Source organism: Papaver somniferum, unplaced genomic scaffold (assembly GCF_003573695.1).
Source record: "Papaver somniferum cultivar HN1 unplaced genomic scaffold, ASM357369v1 unplaced-scaffold_3, whole genome shotgun sequence".
Classification (NCBI taxonomy): Eukaryota; Viridiplantae; Streptophyta; class Magnoliopsida; order Ranunculales; family Papaveraceae; genus Papaver; species Papaver somniferum.
Window position 1 is genome coordinate 2858465 of NW_020641039.1, and position 17554 is coordinate 2876018.

At 38.9% G+C, this 17554-nt stretch overlaps 1 protein-coding gene and 1 pseudogene across 3 annotated transcripts; one reads left to right on the forward strand and one right to left on the reverse strand.

Moving 5' to 3' along the window:
• Positions 1 to 6007: 6007 nt before the first annotated feature.
• On the forward strand, positions 6008 to 12284 carry LOC113341611 (annotated as a pseudogene).
• Positions 12285 to 12822: 538 nt separating this feature from the next.
• On the reverse strand, positions 12823 to 17187 carry LOC113341589 (casein kinase 1-like protein HD16). 3 transcript variants are annotated; one of them, XR_003355992.1, is made up of 17 exons: positions 16540 to 17187; positions 16285 to 16410; positions 16108 to 16181; positions 15935 to 16004; positions 15766 to 15821; positions 15584 to 15655; positions 15368 to 15462; positions 15212 to 15278; positions 14907 to 15036; positions 14609 to 14827; positions 14340 to 14482; positions 14071 to 14245; positions 13887 to 13977; positions 13806 to 13834; positions 13573 to 13730; positions 13296 to 13484; positions 12823 to 13201 (listed from the first exon to the last, which is right to left on the reverse strand). XR_003355992.1 is itself a non-coding variant. In XM_026586411.1 (16 exons), exons 1-16 carry the CDS (start codon positions 16936 to 16938, stop codon positions 13142 to 13144), a joined length of 2112 nt encoding a protein of 703 aa, XP_026442196.1. In that variant the 5' UTR covers positions 16939 to 17184; the 3' UTR covers positions 12851 to 13141. The 3 variants fall into 3 exon arrangements, 2 of the variants coding, with proteins under 2 accessions (XP_026442196.1, XP_026442195.1); XM_026586411.1 differs by lacking the exon at positions 13806 to 13834 and having other exon boundaries at positions 12851 to 13201; positions 14340 to 14470; positions 16540 to 17184; XM_026586410.1 differs by lacking the exon at positions 13806 to 13834 and having other exon boundaries at positions 12851 to 13201; positions 16540 to 17182.
• Positions 17188 to 17554: the final 367 nt, after the last annotated feature.

Consider the following 17554-nt stretch of genomic DNA (forward strand, 5'->3'; position numbering starts at 1 on the left):
GAAGTTAAATGCAATTCGGAATCACGTTTTCGAATCTATTTTACCTTCCACCATTAAAATTGAACTTCCATGATCTATTCCAAGTTTTTAGGTGTCATGGAATTTGAAAGATGGAATTATTCCACCATAACACTTGCCCCAATATGTACTTTTTTTTCTTCATGGAAGAAAAGAAAGAGTACATATAGGAATAAAGTTGTCGTATCAAATAAATAAAGGTTGATTAGATTGATAAAATTTACCTGATAGTTTTATAAATCATGATTACAAGATTATTTGATGAAAGGTCCCACCACTATGATTGTGTTACCCTTAGTTAGCAATTCAGGATATGGAGAAAATTCGGGATGACAAATATAAGAGTATTATTCTTTTTGGCAGAATGTAAATCCGGTCCAATATTCGGTCAATGATTCGCGACTGGCGAATAATTCAGAATGGCATTTGTACGTGTATAATTCGTCTTAGAGATAAGAATGCGTTTCAAAACGGAGTAAAACTCTTAAGTGGATTTGATTAAGCAACCTGTAATGACTTTATTTCAGCAACTTGATTGTGTTGAAAGTGCATCCCCGCCAAGAATGCCCAAGTCTCAGAAGTGATGAGGAAGCACAAGAATCAGAGCACGGATCTCGTTAGATAAGGTGTTGAATATCTAATGAAGTGATTGTCAAATCCATAACGTGATTCTCTAAAGGTATGTATGTTAACTTGATCAAGTTTGATGACTATATTCTTACATACATGCTTGAGATCTTGATCGATCATTACCAAAATCTTTTTTATTTTGCGCCTTAGCGCTTCGCTAATTGATTAATCCTAGTATCGTCTTGATTAATTTTTTGTACACTTATTTGAGATAAAATACCAAATATTTTTGATGATAATAATTCACCATCTCGATTTTGTTGAACTTTTTTTTTCCTAGGAGAAGATCCTCTTTAAAATAGATTATGTAACGATTTTGATTGAATAGTATTATGACATTTAAATCCCAATGTGGCATTATTGAAATCTTCACACAATCCAAAATGCAAATGATTCGGTGTGGGTATCATCACTTCTTATGCTCTTTGAAGAGTTTTCCTACCTATATGACTCTTAAGAAGAGAACAAGATCCATGGAAATTTTTACATAGCAAGCTCAGAAAATATTATGTGCTTAGATGAATCTATCTAATCATAATATTGATTTTTAAGCATAGGTTACGATTTCTGGGTAGAACTATCAAGACATGATGATCGTACAAATATTTTGGGGAACTTTGTTCACCTTAGTTCATTGCGCGCACTTTTCACCTCTTTATTTATCTAATATCTTCTATGAGATTAAAGTAATAACATGTCAAAGGTCAAGTGCTTATAATAACAGATTCTGAGATTATATGAATATGAATAAGGAATACAATTATGAGTATTTTATATACAAGCTCATGACGGCTGATGATCCATGAACTATGAGTACATTCATGTTTGTATTTAAGTTTTTAAAAGTACAGGTTAGGAAAAGGTTATTCGTTCTAAGAGTTAATCATATCTTATCAATGCGAGTTTGTATCTTGGTAAGGATGTTCGCAATACTTGATCTTCATGATTATTGTGTATTGCTTGATTACTATGAGATAGTTTCAAATGTTTTAGTACTTAAATAATTAAAATTATCTCATGAAATTTTTTAGTGATTGATTGTTACCTCATATCTCCATGTGAGATTTCTATAATTGAGAAACTCTTTTTTTTTTATGTAAAAGGTTTCTCATGTTGTTCTTTAAATATGAGAATGACATATAATGGAGGAGAGTTCAATTTTGAACTTGTGCGTCAATGATATATCTATCTGTGGAGTTCGACATTGGAATTTTAGCAGAGAACGTTCCTTAGAAATCTCTCCTTGGTGAAGGTGCTAAGTTGCAAAACTTGGTGGAATCATCAAAAAAAACTTGTAAGGTTGTAGATGGTGAAATTCGAATAAGGGGTAAAAGTGTCATTTCAAGACCATAGAAAAAACTCAACTCTCACAGGTGAGATTATTCCCTTAGTCCTCAAGGTACCTATAACCACGATTTCTAGTATACACCCCCACGAGACACTGCCGGTCGGGATGTCATGATTCCTACCACACATCCTCGACGAGATACTGCTGGTCATGTGGGTTCTGTAGAGCGTAAAATTTTCCCAGCAGACTTATGAACCAAAACAGACACAATTCAAACATGTCTTCGCGAGACGCAGCTGATGTCATGATTGCTAGTATACATCCCTGGAAGATACTGCTGGGCGTGTAAGCTCTGTAGATGCGTAAAAACGTCCCCAACAGACTTATGACCCAGAGCTGAGACATACATGTCTCCTATAAGCACGACTCTTCCTATTTGAGATCAAAGACTGATTCCTAGTACATCATCGCGAGATACACTGGTCATGTCTACTTTAATATCTGAATCGACTTATTGAGGCTTCCGAATAATTCTTAGGACGTCCCCGCAAGATATGCTGGTTATTCTGCCTCTGGGACCTTTCAACGAACTCCTAAAACATCCTTTTGAGATACACTGGTCATGTAGGCCCCACTATACAGACACAATTGATTCCTAACACATCTCTGCAAGATACACTGGTCAAAGAAGAGCGAGCCAAAGTCTCGCAGAGACATTATTAGGAGTGCAAGCCTTCTTTTCTCTCTCAAACATGTCCCAGCTGACATCGGGGAGATTCCATTATGTTAGCCAAGTCTTGAACAAACTCCATCCTGTTGGATAAATATCATATGGTCTCAAACCCGTCATCTAAATCTCTGACGGTCTCAAACCTGTCAGCTAACTATCAGACGGTCTCAAACCCGTCATCTAAATATCAGACGACCTCAAATCCGTCAGCCAAATCTCTGACGGCCTCAAACCCTTGGTCCAAATATCTGACGGCCTCAGTTGAGTCGGCCAAATCTCAGGTGGCCTCATCCGAACTAAGCCATTTCGCATGAAACTCAGGCACACGCCTTACCTAGGTCTCAAGGCTAGTAAATTGAGCATGAACTATACATGCCTATCCAAACACGTGGATAAGCTCTATTGACCTATGTATGATCAACAAAGGGACCCACAAGCAATAATACGGTCTCCACATGACATATGTGACCGGCCATGGAGAGAGGGATATCAACCTCAGCTCCTTTCACACTTTACACACGATTCCTGAGGCATTCGATGCCTTTTCACGTGACTCATCCTAGTCATTCTCACAAATCAGAGAATATCTCTCTATCTTGGTCATCTCGGCTAAAGAGAATATTTCTTTGTCTCAACACATCATCACAAAGGCTGACTCAGCTTCACATATATGGGGGGATAACAATTAGGGTTTTGGTCTAGCGATCTACGACACGTGTGAGAAATGCCCGGCCTATTTCTCACCGCAGAAGAGAGTAAAAGAGGTGGAATAATGAGATAAACTCATTATAGTTTATCTTTATTCCTGAAGAGACGAGAGAATTACTCCGCACGGTATGGCCAGCAATCCTTATCTTCACCGACCTGAGATTAGAGAGTTCATCTATAAATAGGTCCTCTATTTCTCCAAGCTAGGATCATAACTTTCTCATAATATCTTAGAGAAATTCTTCTTCAAACCCTAGAATTCCCTGATCTCTCTCTTCATATGCTTCCCTTCCTAAGACTAGCCCTAACCTCTCATGTGACTGAAGCAGCCTTTGAACGGCCATTGTGCGTGGTTTAGGCGAAGACTGTTCGTGCTAAACCTCCCGTATACTCACTTTCAGAAATCCTAGAATTCCACTTTAGCTTCTCACTGATTTTAGGTAACTACAAATGCATAGTTCATTACGATCCTTATTCAAAACCTTTGTTAATTTATGAGAAAGGGATGAGAATTATTTAGTAGGAATGTACTCATTTGGCTTTATTGGGTTTTGTCTAATGGACAAATGAAGACTAATGAGGAGAACATATCAGCGTAGTATTTCTTAAAAGTTTTAGCAAAATGGAATTTGATGAAGGAGGGAAAATACCATACGCTCTGACATAACAACCATTGAGTAGATTAATTATTCATTTTAAAGTCTCTAATTTGAGTTTTCTCATAAGTTTTTATTAAGCTATGTATCTTCAACAACAAGGTGTTGAACGAAGACATGCAAAACCATAAAAGAACTTGAAGAACGAAGAATTGAAGAGTGTTAAATATTTAATAAATCAACAAGCATTAGGGAGATTGATCAGATGTTTTCTCACTAAAATTGACAAATGAGAGATTATTAGAGCATCAGTCAGTCAAACTCCCAAGTTTTAGTATGTCAAGCTATTATCAAATTCAATTGATCAAAATTATATCTTGATTTATAATCTGCTAAGGTCAATCTCTGACTAGGAATAAAGCATGATAATTGAGTATCAAAATTTACCAATCGGACTTGAAGGTTGAAGACTGAAGAACAACGGAGACATCTACGGGAACTTCATTAACAAAGGTATGTGAAGATTGACCATTATATTTATTTATATTATCTACCATTTTATCTACTAAAACAATGTCGTATAACTTTAATATTATGATGAATATTACAAAGAAAAAATCTCGAGTTCAAGCTAGTACTTAGTAAAAACTCGAAAAATAAAATCAAGCAACATAATAGGTTGAGAGCAATTTATTGCACAGCATATCGTAGTTCATTTATTAAGTTCATTTGAGCCATCAAGTTAGTTTTATGTTCACGAATTGATTTGCTCAGTACACAAACTTGGAGCTTATAAATAATAAGACTTGGTGCTAATTCGCGTACACGACATGATTTGGTCAATTCACGAACTGGTTGTTTTTGAGACTTCTCTTGACACATTAAACTCTAGTACACAAACTGATTTAGTCAGTACGTGAACTAGTTGATTTTAAAATGTCTATGTGTGCTTTCTATAACTTAAGTACACAAACTGATTTGGACACTGTTTGAGAACTTATGGACACTCTTTGAGAACTTATGGATATAAGAAGTTTCAAAACTCCGAGACGATAATTTGCTCACGAGTTGCTTTGGATAGTTTATGAACTGATTTAGTCATTCAGATTTATTGAACTCCATTAATGCTTGAAGGTTCACGAAAAACATACCCGTTGTTCTTGGGATAACCACTTGATGTACTAAGATTATTTCAACAAATATGCATGTTGCACATTCTTCTTTGTAATTCAAGGAAAACTTCTCACATGCTCCCATGATCAATCTATACGGAGAAGTTAAGCTTTCTTGGTATCAAAGTAATTCGTAAACATGGATGTAAGCTACCTACCCTTATTCATCATTATAAACAGAGGACTCTCTGCAAGCTAGAATCTCAGTCCTGACAATTTTGTATTCTAGTTGCTAAGCTAGAGTCATTCTTTAGAACCTAGGTTAATTTCCTTGTAAAATTGTAATTCGTAAACATGGAAAATAGTTCATGAACTTAGTTTTGATTGTAAGCTACCTAACTTTATTCGTCATTATAAACAGAGGACTCTCTGCAAACTAGAATCTCAATCCTGGCAATTTTGTGTTCTAGTTGCTAAGCTAGAGTCATTCTTTAGAACCTAGGTTAATTTCCTTGTAAAATTGTATTAGATTATGATAATTTAATGACCTCACTTAGGGATTCGTTAAGCCCGATCTGATTATTTACTTGATAATTCTTACATTTGGATCTTGGTCTTATTGATTATTGTAGTTCGCGGCCTATAAATCAGAAACATGATAGATAGAAATCACAAAGCTCTCTTCCTTTAGACTTGGTGATTCCACAAAATGGGTGTCTGCACTCTTGTTTAATTCTCTTAAAATCACCAAATAAAAATTCTTAAATATACTTCTGGCTCATCTTTGCCTTAAAATTGGTGCAAACTTGAATTAGATCTCCGCGGGACGCGCAGGGGGCAAAAATGAATTATTATCAACCCCTTATAAAGTGTGAATGCGGTAGAGTCGTGGACATCATTTACTCAAAAGTAGCCGTTTTAATACTCTCAAAAACCTAATTTCTCTCTTTTGGTTCCAGAAATTCAGGGGCCGAACAACTCAGACGCCAGAAAGAAGTGAAGCCCCTGAACCCCTAAACCCAGCCACCAGCCTCAATACTTCACTCTCTCAGTCTCTCAAAGCTCCAATCAAGGGTTGATTCTGGTTTCTAGTGCTTCAGTTCCTGGAGGTAAATTCTTTATCATTGTTTTCTCTGTAGTTTCCGATTAACCGAGTGTTTTCCAGAGATAAAATTGATTTTTGAGAAATGGGTTCAGCTTGAATTTGATGAATAAAATCAGCTTTGTGGGTTAATTGGAGTAGTTTTTTATTTTTTTCTGGAACTTTTTCTATATGTTCTTGTTTGATTTTGTGAGTTTAATTTACATTGAATGACATTGGGGTTAGTTTAATATAGATGATTGATCTAGGGAATTTTTTTAGAAAAATTCCAATTAGTTAATTCCGACTCCTACATCCAATTCCGGTAACTGTCAAATATATCGAATGTTTAGGAAATAAACTAAGCCTAAAAGATCCATAAACATTTCGTAATCGGTATTAATTGGTGTACTCTTGTGCAATTGGAGTAGGTGAGTGGCCATGGCTGCTGCAGGGAAGGCGGTGGGAGAGTTCTTGCAGGTAAGATCAGTAATGTTGTTCCGATTTTGGTTTTTGGGTGTGGCAATTGATGATTTATGATCGTCAGTTGAAGGCAAGGGATTTTCTTTTGCAGGGTTCACAGAGACAAAGCCTGTTTCTGCAAAGAAATTGTTATAAGCAGCAGAGATGCAGGCTACTTTGGGGTTCTCTACAAAGACAAAGCCTTTCATTAAGAATGGCAAATGGAGGGCATGGTCTTACATCGATATCGAGGACTATGTATCCTGTGAAACCTAAAGCAGCTGTGGTTTTAGGAGATGTGAGTAGTTGTTTTGGTGAGGATTCTGTACAGGTTGATAGTGATAATGAGAAAGTTCTACATTTTTTTCGGATTCCGTTGATTCAAGAAAGCGCAAATGCAGAACTTCTTAAGAAAGTTCAGACAAAGGTTTCTAGGGAGATTGGATGTTTGAAGACCGAGCAGTGTTTCAACATCGGGATCAATTCGGAACTCTCGGATGAAAAGCTTGAAGTGCTCAATTGGCTTCTGGGAGAGACATATGAGCCTGACAATTTAGGGACTGAGAGTTTTCTTGAGAATGAGAATCAGAGTGGTGTTTCTTATGTTATTGAGGTTGGACCTCGTCTTTCTTTTACAACAGCATGGAGTGCTAATGCTGTATCTATTTGTAAAGCATGTGGGTTGACAGAGATTACCCGCTTGGAGAGGTCAAGACGGTATACTCTGATTCTTGGTTCAGGAAGTAAGGGGTTAGAGGAATACCAAGTTAATGAGTTTGCTGCAATGGTTCATGATTGAATGACTGAGTGTGTTTACCCTCAGAAGCTGTTGTCATTCAAGACAAGTGCAGTTCCAGGGGAAGTTGAATACATTGATGTCATGGGGAGAGGGCGCAAAGCATTGGAGGAGATCAATGACAAAATGGGTTTAGCATTTGATGAGCAAGATTTACAGTACTACACTAGGCTTTTCAGAGAAGACGTTGGACGAAATCCAACAACTGTCGAACTCTTTGATATAGCACAATATAATAGTGAGCATAGCAGACATTGGTTTTTCAATGGAAAGCTTGTTATAGATGGGAAACCTATGAGTAATACACTCTTTCAGATTGTGAAGACACTTTGAAGGCGAACCCCAACAACTCTGTAATCGGATTCAAGGACAACTCCAGCGCAATTAGGGGTTTCTTGGTGAAACAGTTGCGCCCGTCTCAACCTGGTTTGACATCTCCTTTGACTCCAAGTCCTCATGACCTTGATATCTTGTTTACTGCAGAGACACACAACTTCCCATGTGCTGTAGCACCTTTTCCTGGGGCTGAGACAGGGGCTGGAGGTAGGATCAGAGATACCCATGCAACAGGAAGGGGTTCGTATGTTGTGGCTTCCACTGCTGCTACTGTGTCGGTAACCTTCAGATTGATGGTTCATGTTCTCCATGGGAGAATCCAGCATTCACATACCCAGCAAACTTGGCGTCTCCTCTGCAGATTCTCATTGAGGCAAGCAATGGTGCATCAGATTACGGCAACAAATTCGGTGAGCCTTTGATTCAAGGATACACGAGAATTTTTGGGATGAGACTTCCAAACGGATAGAAGAGGGAATGGTTGAAGCCAATCATGTTTAGTGCCGGTATTGGGCAGATTGATCACAACCACATAACCAAAGGAGAAGCTGACATTGGAATGCTTGTTGTAAAGATTGGAGGGCCAGCTTATCGGATTGGAATGGGTGGTGGTGCAGCTTCTAGCATGGTTAGTGGGCAAAATGATGCGAACCTGGATTTCAATGCTGTACAGCGAGGGGATGCGGAAATGGCACAGAAATTGTATCGTGTTGTTCGGGCCTGCATTGAGATGGGGGAAGGTAACCCAATCATAAGTATACATGACCAGGGTGCTGGGGGAAACTGCAATGTTGTTAAAGAAATTATCTATCCAAACGGTGCTGAAATTGATATCCGGGCAATTGTAGTTGGTGATCATACAATGTCAGTGCTAGAGATATGGGGTGCTGAGTATCAAGAACAAGATGCAATACTGGTGAAGCCTGAAAGCCGGTATCTGCTACAGTCAATTTGCGAGAGGGAAAGGGTATCTATGGCTGTTCTTGGAACCTTTAGTGGTGAAGGACGAGTAACATTAGTAGACAGCTTGGCTACAGAGAATTGCCGATCACGTGGACTTCCTCCTCCCCCTCCTTCAGTGGATCTCGAGTTAGAGAAGGTTCTTGGGGACATGCCTCAGAAATGCTTCGAGTTCACTAGGGTTGTTCCTGCAGCAGAGCCACTTAAGATTCCACCAGGGACGGCACCGATGGATTCCTTGGAGAGGGTATTGCGGCTACCTTCCGTATGTTCGAAGCGTTTCTTGACCACAAAGGTTGATAGCTGTGTAACAGGTCTTGTAGCGCAGCAGCAGACAGTGGGGCCTCTGCAGCTCACTCTTGCTGATGTTGCATTCATCGCTCAGTCCTATACTGAGCATACTGGTGGTGCATGTGCTATCGGGGAGCAACCAATAAAAGGTTTGCTAGATCCAACTGCTATGGCTAGGTTAGCAGTTGGGGAAGCACTTACAAACCTTGTTTGGGCCAAGATTACTTCTCTTTCTGATGTAAAGGCCAGTGGGAATTGGATGTATGCTGCCAAGCTTGATGGGGAAGGAGCGGCAATGTACGATGCTGCTAATGCTCTGTCAGAAGCAATGATTGAGCTTGGTATAGCAATTGACGGGGGTAAGGACAGTCTGTCCATGGCTGCGCATGCTTCTGACGAGGTCGTGAAGGCTCCTGGAAACCTTGTCATCAGTGTATATGCCACTTGCCCAGACATAACATTGACAGTGACCCCAGATTTGAAACTTGGAGATGACGGTGTCCTGCTACTCATTGATTTAGGAAAAGGGAAGCGACGGTTAGGTGGGTCCGCTTTTGTGCAGGTATACAATCAGGTTGGAGATGACTGCCCTGATATTGATGATGTCTCTTACCTTAAAAGAGTCTTTGAGACTGTACAGGAGCTACTTACAGACATGTTGATATCTTCAGGTCATGATATTAGCGATGGTGGTCTCCTTGTGTGCATTCTTGAGATGGCATTTGCTGGAAATTGTGGGTTGAGTATGGACTTGATCTCACGGGGAAAGAGCCTCTTCGAAACCCTCTTTGCGGAAGAGCTTGGTCTTGTCCTTGAGGTTAGCAAGGAAGACTTGGATACAGTTAAGAGCAGGATTCAAGGAGCGCATATTTCTGCTGAAATCCTTGGGCAAGTAACTTCATTACCCACGATACATTTATCGGTTGATGGGGTACCTCAACTAGAGCGGGAAACATCTCATCTAAGAGATATGTGGGAGGAAACTAGTTTTCAGCTTGAGGGATTCCAAAGGCTGGCATCATGTGTACAGTTGGAAAAAAGTGGATTGAAAAGCAGGCACGAGCCTTCTTGGGCTTTATCTTTCACTCCAACATTTACGAAAAAAGAACTGTTGGCACTGGCTTGTAAACCAAAGGTAGCTGTTATCCGAGAGGAAGGGAGCAATGGGGATAGAGAAATGTCTGCAGCATTGTATGCTTCTGGCTTTGAACCCTGGGATATCGCTATGTCAGACCTTCTAAGGGGATCTATCTCTCTTGATGGGTTCCGAGGAATTGTGTTTGTGGGAGGTTTTAGTTATGCAGATGTGTTGGACTCAGCAAAAGGTTGGTCAGCCTCCATTCGGTTTAATCAGCCTCTCCTAACCCAATTTCAAGAGTTCTACAATAGGCCCGACACCTTTAGCCTCGGAGTGTGCAATGGATGCCAACTCATGGCACTGTTGGGATGGATACCAGGAGCTGAAGTTGGTGGGGTCCTTGGTGTTGGTGGCGATCCATCACAGCCTAGGTTCATCCACAATGAGTCAGGGCGATTTGAATGTCGTTTCACAAGTGTTACAATTGGGGATTCACCTTCAATAATGTTCAAAGGGATGGAGGGTAGTACGTTGGGTGTGTGGTCTGCGCATGGTGAGGGAAGAGCTTATTTCCCTGACATTGGAATTCAAGATTACATTCTTAACTCCAATTTGGCGCCACTAAGATATTGTGATGATAGTGGGGGGATAACTGAGGTGTACCCTTTCAATCCCAATGGGTCTCCACTAGGAGTGGCAGCAATATGTTCTAAAGATGGAAGACATTTGGCAATGATGCCTCATCCTGAGCGTTGTTTCCTGATGTGGCAGTTTCCATGGTATCCAAAGCACTGGAATGTAGACAAGAAAGACCCTAGCCGATGGCTGCGGATGTTTCAAAATGCAAGGGAGTGGTGCTCGTAAGGAAGGTTAGTGATTATGCAGAGAAACATAATATTAATTTGACGTTTTGCTTAAGGTAAATTGTTCTAATTTTACATTGGAGATAGTAATTCTTATCGAAACATGTCAAAACATATTTATTAATGCTGTTTAGCTAGCAAGTAGAAGAGTTGCATCAATTTGTACATGTTTTAGCTGGAACCAGTTTTCCCAGTTTGTGTTTTACATAACTCAGTTGCAAATCCTTGACCACTAGTAGTATAATCATTTCACTTCCTGTCGGGATGTATGATTTGGAAGTGATGCACAACTGGACCAGAAGCTGCCAGATCCAGCTTCTATGCGTTGCACTTGAAAGTTAAACACAGAAGAATCTGAACACTTGAAAGTTAAACACAGAAGAATCGGAACTGAATTTATGAGAAACACACTGGCACTGGAATCTGTTTTCGGTTATGCAGCAGTGTGAAATCTGACGGATGGCTTGGAAGTACATACAATTTAAGGATGCACACATTGCTGGTTATGTTTATCTGGTTTATCAGCACATTGATTTCCTCAAATCAGTTTAGGCCTTTAGGGCATCATGAATTTTGTTGGCAATTATAAAGCACATGTGTCTATCTAATCGAACTTTCAGTTGTGTTGATGCAGGAACTGTTTCTGACCTCTGCAACCACTGCTACGCCCTACATCATGTCCTTATATTATAAATAAACGAGTAGGAAATGTGTATTCTATAAGCAGGGTACGGTCATTTGGCAACAAATTATTATGGGGCTATAGGTCTCTGTTCTTATCTTGGAGGTCAATTTCTGCGAGTGAGAGGTAATATTATTATTTCAATACCAATCTTTTCTTTTCATTTTTGCTGAAAAACAACTTTCAGTACAAAACCTATTTACTGAAACTATTTATTATCTCTTGCAGGAATGTAATAATGGAAGTAACTCAGGCGAGAGCGAGAGTAACTTTTTTGTTCCTTTTTCCTTGATGTTTTTACATTCTATGACCTTGAGTTCATCTCGCTTAGCACGCCGCCCTCTATTTTGGTACCCCTCTTTTGCTTTTAGATATTTATTGTGTGGATGTGTCGAGGGTCTCCTTGAGTTTTAAAGACCTTCAAATTATCATGGTAAATGTGCAAAGCTCTGACTCGACTGTGTCTGGTGATAGTTATTGCTAAATCCGGTGATCCTTACAGCGCTGAATTTTGCCGAATCAACCTTTTACTGTTTTTAATGTAGTTTTGAGTTTCCAGTGCACCTAATTTACAGTCAAAATATTGAGGGGCTGGAATTTGTTTGATTGTATTTGCTCTGCAGCTTTTTTTTTTTTTTTTCTTTTTGATGGAAAGATTAAATTATATTATCTACCAAATATAGTGCAATAGATTTACAGTTTCATCTTTATTAAAAACATTAAATACTAAATTTAAATTTTTTTTTGAATCTTCTATTGCAATTGTGGGGACGTATGCTGAAGACTTTGGGACATATGCTGAAGACTTTTTATCCTTGCTTCCTTTGCAATGAAGTCTGTGCAGCTTCAGAATCTAGGATTCATATATTAGCTAACAAATTTGTGATGATACTTTAAGCTTCTGCGTATAAGAGTCAAGAAATTTTGCAACTCTTTGCTTTGCATAGGGTTTCAGTCCCATAACATTCTAGCATACAACTTGTTTCACTGAAGTTGTAGGATCACATTTGCAGTTCGGCTTTGAATTATGCAAGTATGAATCCCCAGTTTTCACATGTGCCTTTGGATCAGAGTTTTTGAAGTTCTCAGAAACCTGGCAGTGATGTAGGAGAGGGGAAAAGATTGAGCACAAAAAGCATTTTCATCTAATGTATTTACCAAATTTTATGGTGTGGTGTTGTCCCTTTAAACTTTGAGGGTTCGTCAGTAAGATACTATGTAATAAGATGTTGATACCTAAGGCAACTAATGCCTTGCTTGGAGGAAATTTTCTATTGGAATTGTAGAACTCAGTGTTCCACAATTGTATCGTAATCATGTATACATTATTCCGTGGGCAAACATGTTCAATACAATAGATGGCGATTAAGAAAGCATCGCACAATCCAAAATTTCTTCAGCTCAGATCTGACAATGAGCAGTTTGGCAGGCTTCCCTAAATGAGCCCTCCCATCTGAGTGAAGTATCCCCAACACATTGCCAGGAAGTGTCCCAACAAAAACAAGCTTGCTCATGAAACAGTTCGGCCGTAACAAACAGATGCCAGGTACAAATTCTTCGCCCATTTCTCCTGTAAAAGTCAACAAGAACCAAATTTAGCTAATGGCCACAACTGAAGCTGAAATAACAGTGAGGGATAGTGGAAAACAGAAAGAAATTCACACCTTAACATGTGTGCTAGGGAAAGACGACGTTCTGAGTGTCTCCTGAGTTTCATCTGGAAGCTTCTTTCTTGGCACACTAAGAACAAAAGCAGCCTGATCACAAGTAGCTGCAGTCGATGTGATTCGGTAACCATTATCCCACCTACGATGAATGCCTTCACTTGGATATAGAAAATCAAGTTCAACCACCTGAAATTACGAAATAGATAGTCATTAGTTATCAAATGTACTGCACCCCTCAAACACGAACAATATGACTTAGCAAGTGCGGTCAAACCTGGTCAGAAAATCCTGCATTACGTGACATAACAACAGCCCATCTACTTCCAGCAGTGGCCATGGATGTAACATAAAATCCCTCCTTCCACTTTTTGTTTATCCACTTGAAAGGAAATGCATCACTAACCTTGTAAGACTGCTGTGTATACTGTGTACCTGGATCCAAACAAACTCATGAATGTTAAAAATCATGAGTTTGTTTATCCACTTGAAAGGAAATGCATCACTAACCTTGTAAGACTGCTGTGTATACTGTGTACCTGGATCCAAGACATAAGAATCTTAAAAACCATATAATTAGCAGGCGTTTACCTTTAGACATTACAACTAACGAGCTACCATTACTTGCCCCTGCTATAGCACTGATGTAATAGGTCAGATCCCACTGTTCCATTATCCATTCCTTAAGAAGCCAGAGAAAGGGTTAGAATGTCGCCTTGGATATTAAAAAGGAGAATTTACCTAAGCTCTGAAATATGGAATAGAAAGAACTCACTTTGTGAAGAAAATGGGGTGTGAGCTCATATACTTGGGAACTGAATCCAGTACCAGCATCCATAATCAATGCCCAAAGGTTTGAAGAAGAAGCTACAGAGCTGATATACAGTCCATCTTCATTTCCTTTGTCAATGTGCTGAGAAAGCCTCACATCAGCGACATTGTAGTGATACCTAAAAGAAGAAAATACAAGATGATCATTTCATGTCATGTGAAGAATTGGAAAAACAGCGTAGAGTATGTGCGAATGTATCCAGTGCAGTATACCTTTGCTTCATGGGTCGGCGAGCATTGTATACACTCATCCATTGATTTGCAGGCATCCCCAGCCGTACCTTCTTCTTTGGTTGCTCGTCATCCTCTTCTTCCATAGTGAATCGGCCTCTCTTATGACCAACCTGGAATATCAGCTTTACAGAAAATAATTACACATTAGACAATATCATGATACCCAAACTGGAATCCATAAAAAGCAAGAAAAGGAAAAGGAAAACGACTGGAGAGAAAGCAGGAGAGCGATAGTATCAAATGACTACCTTTTGTGCCCCATCCGTGTTAATTGGCCTGATATCTGGATTCGGCCCAACAATCCCATCAAAGAGGGAAATATATTTTGGATAGTTTGGTTCCTCATCGAATTTCAGGTTGACAACGTATTCAACAAACTGTCGGAATGGCTGTGGACAGAAGCAACAAAGTGAATCTGGAGATGTAGCCATCTTTTTCTTGCAGACGAGAAATCCTTTATTATCTCCCTGCAACAGACGTTCTAGGTGAGTGAAAAGATACGAATGGGAAATTACGTGATTATAGAAAAATATGGAAGTGCCTTGCCTGGTATCCTTGCCAAGGAAGACGACCACGTAGAAGAAAAACAAGTGTATAAGCAAGAGACTCTAAGTCGTCTCTTCTGCTTCCAGTTCTTCCTAAATGAGCATGAGCACTAGCGTAACGTACTGTTCCCCTGTATCAACGAAAAAAATTAGCATACCATAACAGGAGAAGTTTTCAGAAGAAGCATGAATGGCCATATCAAAGTACTTAACAAATTGAACTTTAAAAAGTTCCAAGATGCAACATAATCTCAAAATGAGCATTATCACGCAAACGAAATAAATAAGATTTATATGACCATGCACCTGAATATATCTGGTCGCTGATCATACTCCACATGCTGACCAGTTGAAGTATCTCGCCACCTAGTAGCTGATAGCAGTAAAATTTGAGAGAGTCAGGTACTAAAGGTCCTAGGTATTGTTGCAAAAATTGAGACAGATATAAAGAATCCAGTGTACCCAATCCAAGATCAACTAGGAACAGTTTTTTTTCTTCATGAGTCCCTGGGGTTCCAAGCAAAAAGTTCTCTGGCTTTACATCCCCATGCACGTACCTGCCATAGTTGTAAAAATCATTATTATTCCACAGAGGGATACAGAACTTTATCATTGGCTAAACTGAAAATACTACAGCTTCACAAAAATACAAATAAAAGTGTAAGAAAATGGCCTCACCCTCTTGAGTGCATCTTCTCCAGTATAGAGATTGCTTCGATGGCAATACATGCAACCATTTCGATGGACATCCTGTGAACGGTGACATCAATAAAATTGGATATAAGAATCTCATGTCAAACAACTAACTACTAAGCAAGCCTCACAAACATATTTACAATTTATTTCTAACAGAAACTTACGTATGGGAGTTGTTATTCCAGACATCCCACAAACTTGGACCCAACATATCCATAACCTGTAAAAAAAAACAGTAGTGTCGTCACATAATCATGTAGAAAACACACACATATACATACACTGAAGTGCTGAAACAGCCACCCCTGTTAGCACAAACCAACCAGAACATACCATGATATAAAAATCCCCTTGCTTTCCCTTGTAATGAACTCTCGGCACCCCGTGACTACCACCAAGTGTGCTGCGCAAAACAAACAAAAAAAATTGTAAACACACAATTCTACATGTTCATCCATCAATAAGCTACATTCACAAAATTCAAATCAAGGGAACACGAAACTCACTTGTAGACCTGCCACTCATACGGAGGTCCATAGTTACATCCCTTACTAGTTCTATGCTCAAATTTTAAAGCCACCTGCAACACAAAATTCAAGCCAAATGAATTCAAAACAACAAAATCAACACAATATAACACTGATCATCATCAAAACAATCCAACCATGTCTATCTATACATACCTCTACAGCAGTTGGACCAGAAGTCCCACTTCCACCTGAAACCCTTCTACCAACATATACCTGACCAAATCCTCCTTTACCTAGCTTTTTCTCAATTTTGTACATTGGTGAACCTCCAACTGTAACCTACACCCACAAATTAACAAACCAGCAAGTAATCAACAACAAATTTTCAATAATTTTCACTGAACAATGTAATCCACAGCTACAAAAACTCCAAAAAAATATCCAAAAATTAAAAATCAAAACCCTAACCTTTTCAGGAATGGGAGGTGTACTTCCTTCATCATCAACACATTTATCAGCACTTTTACTCTTACAAGCATCACCACTATCCATCTTCTCTTCTTCTTCTTCTTTCTCAACCTTCAAATCTTCTTCTTCTTCAACAAATTTAAACTCTTCTTCTTCTGCTGCTGCTGTTGTTTCTTGTTTCTGAACAATCAATCTCTTACTCTTGTTATCATCAACATTATTATCACCACCAATTACTACTTGTTTATTCTTCTTATCAGTAGCAGTAGCTGTAATAGCTGGTGTTGTTCTTCTACTTCTTCTTCTAGGTTCAACAATCACTTTCTCTTCTTCAACTTCTTGTTTGATTTTAGGTTTTACTGGTCTACCTCTACGAGCTCCACTCCTTAACTCTGGCATTGTTCTTCTTCATCTATTAAATCTCATCTCTTGTTCAAAAAAATTACAGAAAAAATATCCAATTTTATTTCCTCCTCTTGCTAAGTCAAATTCTTCACTCAGAGAAGAATCGAATTTGAGGAAACGAAATCTAGGTTTTTGGATTTCTCGATCGGGAGGAAATGTGAGGAAAAAGAGAAATTAGGGTTTTGAATAGAAGTGAATTTGGGGATCTGTAGGAAAAAAAAGGAAATGTGTTTTCTCTTCCACTACGTATCAACGTAGAGCTCCTCTTGTTTTTGATGTATCAAATTGCATCGAATTTTTTATAGTCAACTTAATTTTCACCGTTGAAATTAGCATCTTTGTTTACTTGAATCTGACTAGAACTTTTGATGTTCAACTCAATACGTTTGTTTTTTTGAGTCAGATCTGACTCATCTGACTCAAAAATATGAGTCACCCGTTTGTTACCATGAGTCAGGAGTATTTTATTAATTGACTTAGATGGGTCTGACTCAGGGGTTAGGTCTGACTTAGATCGCGAGTCTGATCTAATTCAAAACAAACAGACTGATATCTGACTCGGGCCAGGTCTGACTTAGATCGCGAGTCTGATCTAATTCAAAACAAACAG